The 11,820-nt window shown below is 41.2% G+C and overlaps 1 protein-coding gene across 1 annotated transcript in view; it reads left to right on the plus strand.

Moving 5' to 3' along the window:
- The window catches only part of LOC102200037 (calcium-activated potassium channel subunit beta-4), a 37,328-nt gene extending 26,426 nt beyond the window's left edge, over positions 1-10,902 (plus strand). The window contains exons 3-4 of the mRNA XM_005742272.2: positions 6,177-6,304; positions 9,109-10,902. Coding sequence (XP_005742329.1) covers positions 6,177-6,304; positions 9,109-9,433 — 453 coding nt within the window. The 3' untranslated portion in view covers positions 9,434-10,902. The remainder of the gene's footprint in view (positions 1-6,176; positions 6,305-9,108) is intronic.
- Positions 10,903-11,820: the final 918 nt, after the last annotated feature.

Below are 11,820 nucleotides of genomic sequence, written 5' to 3' on the forward strand. Positions count from 1 at the left end.
GTAACTCACTCAGAATTAATCTAAACTCGCTTTGTGAAACCGAAAACCCAGAGTTTTCGTTAACTCAGGGCATACTTACTCAGAGTTTGCACTAAACCGGCTTCCTGAAATAGGGCCCAGGCCAATCAGAGAGGCCCCGCCCCTGACTATCTCTGATTGGTTTAGACCATGATATGGGCATAATGTGTGTCTGTTGTTGATCACACAGAGACTTTCAGAGTTGCAGAGACTTTTTTTTGTACTCGAACGGCTGGTCGAACCAGTGCGACCTAGGATTTTTTTTAGTCACACCACTGAGAAATTAAGTTGCATATGCGACCAATTTGGTCGCACGCTAGAGCCTTGCACCTGAAAAAGGTCATGCTAATGCCTGCAAGTCCACTAGAGGCTCCAGCAGTGAGTCAGTCCCCATAGACGCCCATGTTAAAATGTTTAAAGTGTTTACACAATGTCACATTCCTATTTATCAGGATGAACATGCATATTTCTCTTAGTGTTGTTAGCTTTAACAAGCTTGTTAGCTCTAACAACACTATTCCATATTCCAAGCCCTAGATTTTGTACATTTTTATTGATTTTAGTTTTTGATTTTAAAACTGTTTCACTGTTTCCAATGTCAGTGTGAATAATTAAGATGAATTTTGCTGTATATCGTCAAATAAATTAGATTTTTCCTGATTTAAAAGGAAACAAACACAGACTGATGTTTGATTCTAAAGAAGTGCCATTAAATGCCTGAATGAGTCCACGCTTGGACTGTGAGGAAGGGGAGATAACAGCAATCAGAGGCTGGAGTGAAGCGAGCTTATGCGTGGAGCAAACCTGCTGCGTGTTCAGAGCGCTGCTGCTCGCTGATCGCCGCGTGATGGTTCATCCTGTCAGCAGCAGGCCGCTGCTGCTTCAAACCCAAACTCCTCTCATTCAGGGCGCTTATCACACACTACAACACACACACACATGTAATTATAACCTCAGCCTGTTGGCATGGCAACCGCAATCATCTGGCAGGGAGCCTCACTTATGATGTCATCAGGCGAGCCGAGTGTGATTGGACGGGTGATGAATGGCTGCTGAGCTGAGAGGGCTGATGAGCGGGCGTTTACCTGAAACACAGAGACAGAGCGATGGTCTCACTGACTGCACGACAGGCAGAAACTAACCCCCGACGGTCTGACGTCTCTGCACTCTCAGTAACTGTCCAACATATCACAGGCAGACCACTTCACACCCAAGCAAATGAGACCTGAGGAGCTCAGATTTTAAGTGTAAGTTTTTAGATAAAAGACAAAGGTCTCCAAAAAATACCACCTGTGGTTAGAAAGTGAGCAGTGGGCACTTTCAGACACGAAGTCCACTCATTCAGATAATCTAAAATCAAATCTAGTTAACTATTTCTCCTGTATTTGGACTGGATATCCATAATAGCCTTCTGCAGCAGCCCATTCATTTTGCAGCAGTTGATGTGGGTCCAGGCTGTCAGGGCAGCAGTGATGTTCAGGTCTCACTCTCCTCAGACGTCACCTGCAGCTCTTCTCTGGGGACATAAAAGCATTTCCAGGCCAGGATTAAAGTGTAATTCAGGTTAAGCAAAGGGTCCCAAGGTCCCTCAAATGTGTCCATCTGCGTAAAAGTTAGCATTTGCTAGATGTGGATTGGTTGACAAGTGAGGAAAAAATAGGGAACGAGGGAACCACAAAAAACTTAGAACATCTGTCTTTTCCTTCTGGCGGACCAACAGCGGCACAAGCAGGAGTAGCCCCCAGACCGCTCACTCCACCTCCAACTCTGCAGGCAGACAGTGAATGCACCACCCAGGAGTCCAGGAGCCATCATAATCACATGCTGAACCACCTCAGCTGCTTCTTTGCCAAGTGGAGGAATGGTGGCTCAGCTCTGAGTGCCTAAGGCCGAGCCATCCTCCAGAGGAAGCTCATCTCTGCCACTTAAATCCACAGTCTCATTCTTTCAGTTACCCAGAGCCCATGGTTGTAGCTGAATGTTTAAACACCAACTACCTGGTTTCATGCTCACTCGTTTGAGACAAGCTTTCTGTTCATCCCACTGTGAGCAGCACCTCGTCCCTGTCCTGGAGTGGGTGTGTTCAGTTATCATCTTACAACCACGGCCTCAGACTTGGAGGTGCTAATTCCCAGCCACTTCACACTCTGCTGCAAACCACCCAGTATGAGCTAACGGTCATCATAAAACAAAGCCAGCAGAGCCACATCAGCTGCAAAAAGCAGAGAGGTGATCCTGACACCACCTGAACCATCTCCCTTCTCCTCTTACCTGCACTTACAATTCTGTCTATGAAAATTATGCACAGTGAAAAACCGCAGCTCTCATCATCATCCTAACAACATATCGAGGCTTGTAGATCAATAAAATCATTGCTCGCATTCAGCAGAGAGAAAGTTGCTCCTGACATCAAACATGAGAAACTTTATATCTAAAAGAACTCTACTGCCATCAGGGCTTTTGCAGGAATGATGACATAATTTTCCAGGGAGCTGATTGGTTAGTAGGTGTTGGTTATGTACATGTTGAGTTGTTATGTCACATAAGTGAAACACCTGCTTCATAACACATGAGGTTACCTCACTAAGCCAGTAATCTTGCAAGACTCTCAAAGCAACTCAGAGAAATTAGAAAATAATCCTCCCCATCACTCCTAAAACTGATGCCATATCAAACTGTTTTGATTTGAAAGGTGTGAAAACAACCATAAAAATATTTCTGAATGAAAGTGGTTCGATGAGGGAAGACCCACATTCAGAGGCCAGCCTGAAAAAGCCTGAATAAGAGCAGTTCAGTGAGTCACACAAGCTCAGCGCTCACAGAAGAATAAACCTTAAAAGAAAACAACAGCATCCCTGCTGAGAAACACGGACGAGGCTCAGGTGTGTTATTGGGCTGCTTGGCTGTGTTGAACCTGCGCTGGACTCATAATCAGAAGATTATCAGTAAGGGAAACAAACCACCTGGTGTCAGAGAGAGTCTGACTTGGTCGCAGCTCAGCAATCCTGCTACAGAATAATATGCATGTAAAAAGCATGGAGTGTGCTGAGAAGGGCCTTACTTCCTGATCTTAATTAAAGTGAACAGCTGTGGAAAAATCTGAAAGTCCTCAGAACACTGGCAGGATTTCTCAGTGGGAGGCCCACGGGAAATCAGAAAACTGCCCCAGAAATTAATTAATACCAAACGAGATGAAAATTCATCAAGTTCTTAGGATTTTAACTGTAGACAGACCTGCCCCACTAAACATGCACTTGGAGCCATGGCCACAGTGAAGCGATGACCCCAGGGTCTGAAAAATAAATCCATTGTAGTGAAATCAAAACCTGCAGTTCCTCTAAAATCCAGCAGAGGCTCCCTCAGTGAGTCAGTCCCCACAGACTCCCACATTAAAAAAAACTCTCGATAGATAATAAGGGACACCCCCATTAGCCCCTCCGGTGAATCAAAGCTGCAAAAAAAGAGCTTAATTTCTAGCACCGTTCAAAGGTCTACTGTATTTCTCGCACCATAAGGCACACCGGATTATAAGGCACATTAAGCGAAACAAAACAGTCAGATAAGTCAAACTTTCCTCAAGCCACTCTTCTTGCTTCCTCCACTTCTGTACCATTGATTCATTCTCTTGCAGCTGCTTTATTCCCATGTTTCAGTATATTAATGACTAACCTCGTATTGTGGATGGATTATCTCAGTTGTTCTCCTGACTGAAGTTTGGTCCATTTACAGCATCCTGCTATGTGATTGCATTTGTCTCTAACCATCTGGAATGCTCCCATTAAATTTTATGGAGTGGAAAAAAGTTAGCATTCATCCTCCAGCTCCCCTGTGTTTGTTATGCTTACATAGCTGTGTAGCTAGCAATCACGTAGCACATCATTATATACCAGCTAGCCCAACTTCAGTAACCCTACAAAAGTCACTGCTGTTTAGTTTTCTGTCCTCATTTATGTTGGAAGTGATAGCAGAGCTGTATGTTTTAATTTTTTCAGACTATTTTTTCTATGACATTTGTACGGAAGAAGATTAGGGTCACTGGAAGAAAAAAAAGTGTGAACGTCTTCTTCTTTTTTCTTCTTTTCCAGAATTCTGAGAAAAAAGTCAGAATTCTGACTTTAATTTCAGAATTCTGGAAAAGAAGAAAAAAAAAAGACGTGCCCACTTTTTTTTTACTTCCAGTGGCCCTAATCCTCGTTCGTAGATTTGCATTAGTTTTGGTTTTTAGGTGATTTTTTTGCTCTACTAAAGAATAAATGTAACGTATTTCGGCAGTAACACATCTGGGGCCACAGCTGTGCACACTGGTACCTCATCTGGAGAAGAGGGGTTGATTATTCTTGAGCTTTGTTGGGAATAAATGTGCATTAATTAGCTCAAAGAGATTTTTTTCTGCTTTCATACGGTGACTACACATACTCAGGGAGGGACTGAAGCCAATCCAAGCAGCTGCTGTTGCCCCTCCAGAGGAATCATTTAGCTGGCCGTCATCTTTAATTTAGTTCCACCTACTGTCCACAAACTCAGGTGAGGCTCCATGCTGGCGAGAGATGCGCCGTTCTGCTTTTGACCTTTGAGCTTCTGATTCGGTTAAAAACATCCACCACAGTTCCACAGAGTCCACAGCTTCCATGACTGATGGAGACGACCCCCTGCCCCTTCTCTGCACCAATCAAGTCATCATCATGGCAACCAGTCGATTCACAGGAACCAGCCAGACACCAATCAACCTCCTGCTACATGAATCTGAGTGTGTGTGTGTGTGTGTCACAGAGGTTATTTTTGTTCGCTGAAAATAAAACTGAAGAAAAACAACGCGATGCTGACCCCCCTTTAAACTTGTCAGATTATTGTGACCTCATTAGAGCACCTCCTGTCGAGTAATCACTGTCATTTATTTATTCATTTAAGAGCTGCCACAAAATCAATGTGATGAAACACTGAAACACTCTGTCAAACCCTTTAAGTTTTGTCTGCACAGTTTATATGTTGTATATTTTGAATCTTGCTTTCACCTGTTTGCATCACAAACTGTATATTCAATTTAATTCAATTCAGTTTTTTTTATATATAGAGCACCAAATCACAACAACAGTCACCTCAAGTCACTTTAAGGTAGAGACCCTACAATAATACAGAGAAACCCAACAATCAGAAGACCCACCATGAGCAAGCTCCATGATAGTAGGAAGGAAAAACTCCCTTTTAAGAGGAAGAAACTTCCAGCAGAACCAGGCTCAGCTTTTTGAACCCCATTGTGGTTTTCACCATCTTTTTTCTAAAACCAGAAGTGCTATATTTGGATACGTTATTAGCCAGTCCTAGCTAGCAGTGTTGGCAAACTACAGGAAGTAGTTTGTTTAGATGCTGTTAGTACAGTTACCTCACAGCAGCCACATATTGGTCACATCATGTCATTAAAATGCTCCAAAAGGCTTCAGCAGCACAAACATGGTCCAGAGATCCACTTCAGTTAGTTGAGGTGTAACCTAGCAGGCAGCTATCAGCTACAGCTGGCTGTGTCGTGTTGTGGAAATTTTAATTACCAAATCCTGCAGACACGATGAGTTGTAACAACACCTTTATTTCAGCTATCTTATGCATAAGGAGGGACGTCAGTCAGGGGGCACTGAAAGTCGTCTCTCACAATGAACAGTTCAGGTTCCTTTTATACACAGTCGCAGAACAAAAGGCTTTTACAGTTGCAGTTCACACCTTGTCTCTAAACAGAAAGACTCTCTATCACCTGTGTGAATCTCCCCCCCTCTGGGGTCAAGTCTTCCTGTGTGAGGTTCCGTCTCCTTGTTTTCGTCTCCTGGAAGACATTCACCAGTTTCTCACCGTCTGTTTTCCGGCGTGAATGAGGTGTGAACCAGATGTACTAAACTAAGTAACATGAAAGCATTTCATCAAGACAATGCATTAAAGGACAATACATTAAAGAGAAATCCCACAACAGTCGCCATTCACCTGTCAGTCAAAGAAGCCACGCCCCTAATAATGCAAACTTTAAACAGGTGTGTTATTAAATACAGGCGTTAGGAAAAGAGAACAGTTTCTGTATCCGGCTGTAAACATGTCTAAGTGTGCTGATGATGTTTATATGATGTAAAACTTCATGTAAATTAAATTGAATATTTGTGCTGAATTTTTTGTCGCAGTGTTCGTTTGTGCCTCCGTGTGAGAGGGACAACCAGAAGAACAGAGACAGCGTTCTGTGGTGGGAGGATTACTTCACCAAAGAGGTCAACAGCCAGTCGTTCATCTGCTTCTTCAACCAGCAGCGGCGGTGAGGCTCACGCACACGTTTACAGCTCAGTCTATTTGGAGGTGCGATTCAGATAAATTGGAAATCAAAGAAAGTGTGATCCTGTCACATCATTGTTACCACAGAAGACGAATGACCGGACTTTCTGACAGACACACTTTCCACTTTCAAATTTGCTGTTCCTGACCTTTGACCCTCAAGAAGTGACCTCTGACTTCACTTTAATAGTCTTTCCACTTCAACTTATAATTAAAGTCATTTTTTGTCAGTGCCCTAGAAGGATTCAAACTTCATGCCTATACTTAAAATTTTAATATAAATTCAAATTTTTATTTCTTTTATGCCATGTTTTACCTACTGTCTAATAATACCATCATATTATTCATTTAAAGGTTTATCTTACTATAGTTTTATTGTAATATTCATCTTTTCTTCTGGTTTCATTAGTGCTCTGTGTGCATTATACATGATTTCTATTTACATTTTGCTTTCAGGGTGAATTTATGTTGCAGGTTCAGATGAGAAGTGGAATCTTAGCTCTTTAACTTTGATGCATTTTTAAGAAATGTTCATTCATGCTTATTTGAATATTTAAATACATAAAAAATATACATATAAAACATGATGAAAAACAAAGTGATTATACTGCATTTTCAAACAAAATCCTGTCAAATGCCAAAAATCCTCAAACCGTTGGTCTTTCAATCGTTGGACCAAAAATTGTTTAAATGAATAAAAAATAACCTTTAATTAAAATCCCAGAGCCACTTCATTCATTCAGATTTTAAATGCCTTATACATTATTGTTATTTTAATTAAAAAATGTGAAACATCAATTCAGGCTCCAGCCTGAATTCTCAAAATATATCTTGTTAACCAGTGAATAATTTCAGTCTATAGAACATGGAACAAGTACAAAATTAAACCTAAAAAAATCAGTCGTGTACTGTCAGCAGTGACGTTGTCAGGAATTCGGGTAGATGATGCTTCAAACTAGATTATCACACTAATCAGAATGATTTTTTCTTCCAGAGTGAAAATAAGACTGCAGAGTCAAATAGAGACCAGCAGAAAAAAATGACTTTGCTGTTCATCTAAAATAAGATATTTTGACTTTCTGAATTTCCTTTATCACACTACCGATGACATAAAGGTGAAAATGTAGGTCAACAGTATGATGAAGGTGGATTATCAGACGTGAGCAGGAGATACTGAGCAGAACAGCAGAAGGATGCTGAGGTTACAACCTGAAAATAAATACTGCAGTGAAACATAATAAGAGCAGGAGGAGAGATGTTTGAAGAAGCTCTTCTTTCCTCTCTTTTTATTCAGGCTCTGTCCAAAAAACTGATGAGACAAAGAAAAGCCAGAGATCTACTTTAGCGTGTCAGCTTAATCCTCCGATAATTCACCGTCAGTGCTTACCTGTGACCTTGGTTAGTTTTATTTTTATCTCTGCACCAGAAAGATCCGAATGAGGAAATGCTGGTTCATAAATGAGGCCCCAGTGGGAGCTCATTGATGCTACACATCAGCTCTTCTTTGGTGTTTTAGAGAACAAACTGGAACACGCAAAGTTTCTTTTTTCATTAAGTTTAGAAAAGCATGTAGTCTCTAGATGTCTGGCTTATTTCAGAGGTGGCATGAAGGTTATATCCCAAAACTTTTTGGTGGTGTCAGTCAGAGTATGAGAGCTTAAATTAGACTGTGCACAGCTGGAGGAGATCTTTCTTCTGGTCACTTCCAACTCCCTAATTTTTATTTTGGGATTCCACTAGAGCATCGGCATGATTCACAGTTCACAAAATCCTTACTGATCTCATAATGGCCCAGAATTTAGATGCTCACTTCAGCATGAACTTTACTGAACACTTTTTAACCCTCATCCTCCATTTTCCCTCCACTAATGTGTTTGTATTAGCCTAACCACAGCTCTATAGCTAGCCACCAGTTATCACACCACTATCTGTCAACTAGTAAGACTTCACCAGCCGCCCAAACATTGCTGATATTTAATTTTCTGTCTTCATTTACAAGTAACAGCAGTGCTGTACATTTTAACTTTTTTGGACCCTGAAATGATTAAAGATGCTCCACAGCTAACTGTGGAGATGAATGTGTGCTCAGTTAGACTGCAGATAGCTTAACTCTATTTTTGGGAAATTTGCTGTTAGTTTTTGTTGTTACATAGAAGCAGCTTTGCCTTTCTTTGTTAAATTGTTAGGTGTACAATTCATTTTAATCATGTGAAGATTGAGATTCAGAAATGAGACAATGCCACTTTTCAAAAGGAGAGATAGATTTTGTTTATCTTTAGTAAGATGTCTATTTGAGTATGCCGATGTGGGATTGCAGTTAACGATATCCAGCTAATGTAACATTAGCTATACTACCTAAATGAATAACAACATAAACACTTGTTGAGTTAAGCAAGCTAGTCATTAAATATACTCCGAGTGAGGCCCATGGACCTTAACTGCATTCTTTCTAATGACCAGCAGGGGGCAATTCCTCTTATAGAAAAAAATCATTGTCATTACTGTGGAAAAATTACTCTACTGCTCACCTGATTCGGCACTTTCAAACAAAGCTTTCCTGATGGGATGTGATTAAGGGGGTGCTTGCTTCTATCTTGCTTTCATTGTCTGTAACATGAAATATTAGTAGGAAGCCTTTAATTTTAGTGACAGGAGATGGTTTGGTATGAAAAAGGAGTAAAAGTAGAAGGACCTGTAGGAGGTCAGTGAATTAACAGTCAATCCCAAGAGTAGTGTTTTAACACCATGTTAAATTCGTGCTTTTACTTTTTCTTCTTTTTATTTCAGGCCTGATGACGTGTTGTGGCGCCGTTCCCATGACACCAGTGTCCTGTTACACTGTGTTCTTTGGCCAATGGTTTCCCTCCTTCTGGGCACACTCATTGTGCTCCTGACGGTATGTGCTCGCTCCCTGGCTGTTCGAGCCGAGGCCCTCCAGAAGAGGAAGTGCTCCTATGAGGTCTGCCAAGACCTGTCTGCCATGCCACCTGACCGCTGCGGCAGCAAGGCCAGAGACCCACTCACGACAAACTCTGACCCCGAGCTGTCATCGCCCTCAAGGACCCTGCCGCTGTTTGCGGTCCCAGTGCGGCGCAGAGATCGGGAACATTAGAGCGAGCAGAAAGATGTTTCTTCAGCATGAAATCACTAAGAATGCCAATGAGCCGGTGGGCGAAGTCGACTTAATGGCTAAAGACGCCACCAACAACCCATTGCTGTCCGGACTGGTTGGTATGATCAGAATGTTTGAATGAGGTGAAGATGAGGGGACATCCACTGTTGCCTATAGATTTCAGCAGGAAGACTATACAAAACTTCAGACTTTTTCCTGATTTTAGCTTAAAGTGGATCAGTGGAAATCTTCTGACTAGCAATGAAAGGCTGTTTAAATGAGGGTAGTTGGTGTTGGGTACTGATAGCTGATTCTACTTTGGGTCTGGTTTCTCATCATCAAGAAACCCAGACTTATTAAGTTCTGGTGTTTTAAGGGTCTCTTATCAAGTATCTTTATCTGTTATACTTGTTCAGTCATTTCAGCTTACTTGTGAGCTCCAATATTTGGATTATATAATTTGTTATAAACCAGCTATATAAATAAGTTTGTTCCAACTATTAAATGGGAAAAATCTGTATTCATCAGAGATCTTTCAGTGATCATCCATCAGTTTCTGGCTTCGTCCAGCAGCAACTAATCACATATAGAACAATATATGTTCAAGATATTCTGGGAATGGGCTAAAAGTTATTTAAATTTAACCATCTCCAGTTCAGATTATTGAACTGGAAGTCCCATTATGACCTACTTTTGCCTCAGCGATGAGAGCTGGATCTCCTCCAATCTCAAAACGATAAACACTGATCTTAATTTCAATTTTAGAAAAGTGGACAAAGTTGGATTGAGGTGAGTCTGGCAAATACACTGTCGCAAGAAAATGATTGAGATCAGCCAAATTTGAATCAGGTAGGGTTTTTGATTCTTAGAAATTTTTGACACCTTGTGCTGATCTTTGACTTGTGTTTTTAAGTTGTTATACAAAGCATGAAAGCTGAGATTCTATCAGAGATTTAGATTTAATAGGATGCTATCAAAGCCCAACCCAAACCCTCGCGCTGTGATTGATGATGCAGTCAGGACAAGACAAGCATAAGGACTGACTCTTGGGAAGTAACTGCTCTTCTGTAGCTCTCTTATTAATGTAGTTTCCCTTCAAGTCCCAGTAGCCATGAATGTTTCTTAACAGAGGTGCAAAGTCCTGATGTTACCTTCAGGATTGTCTCTGCTGTTCTAGCTTGTGCAACTCAAGGCAGTCTTTTGCTGAGAATTTCTTTCATCAGTCTTCTAACAAATGAGACATATTACATATGTGAAGATAAATAGTTGTCTACTACAGCACTTTTATAGTACAATTTGAACCCTATAGGAGCTTAGCAATGATTTTGTTTTGTTGAAAAAAGTTTTTACCAGCACACAGTCACAACTGTTGTTTTCTCTTTGATTTGTATCAATGGTCATAGAAAATATCTGGATTGTTTAGTCGTCTCTTGTGCTCTTGGTTGTTTACTGGGGGGGGGGGGGGGGGGGGGGGGTTGTGCAAGATGTTTTTAACCTCGTAACATCTGCCAGATCACTAGTTTAGGTTCACATCAACTTTTCCTTGTAATTTTCACCTGTTTTGCATACACAAATGGACATAACTGAAGAACTGTAAGACTGTGAGACTGACATTTAACTCTCATTTAACAACTCTAGTTTTTGAAGCCCATATAACCCTAAAGTAGGGGTCCCCAACTCCAGGCCTTGAGGGCCGGTGTCCTGCAGGTTTTAGATCTCACCCTGGGTCTATACACCTGAATCAAATGATTAGTTCATTTCCAGGCCTCTGGAGAACTTCAAGACATGAGGAGGTAATTTAGCCATTTGAATCAGCTGTGTTGGATCACGGACACATCTAAAAACTGCAGGACACTGGCCCTTGAGGCCTCGAGTTGGGGACCCCTGCCCTAAAGTTTACACTAAAAGGTTTGCCAGGTACCTGGTGGATATTAGAAGGTTAAATCCAGTTGGTTAAAACAGTCTTGGAATATTCTGGAAATACTTTCAGAGTCAGAGTTTCCAAAGACCTTTTTGAAAGGTCGACTGGTGTGGGTTTTTCTAACATTTTGGCTGCTCAGCTCTGTGACTGGATTTTAAGGTAAAAAGTGAAGAGGTGAAAAATATAAAGAGCCAGTAAAAGGCAAATAGACGGGTATTTTTAAATCAATATTTGGAATTCAATTTAAATAATTAAACCTGCACTATTAATTTATGTATTCAAATACACTGGTGACTCATCAGAGTGCCCATTAGTGGATCCTATTGCTTCAGGGACTCGAATCCTCTATAGGGTTGGCGATGCAAGAGCTCTTTGAACCGTGAAGGTGTTGGCAGACAGCAGGGAGCTCAGCAGAAACAACCACAGCTAATGTTACTGACAACGTTACCCTTCAAGTCGCACCCAA

This window comes from Pundamilia nyererei, unplaced genomic scaffold (assembly GCF_000239375.1).
Source record: "Pundamilia nyererei isolate P.nyererei 1_Seehausen unplaced genomic scaffold, PunNye1.0 scaffold00119, whole genome shotgun sequence".
NCBI lineage: Eukaryota > Metazoa > Chordata > Actinopteri > Cichliformes > Cichlidae > Pundamilia > Pundamilia nyererei.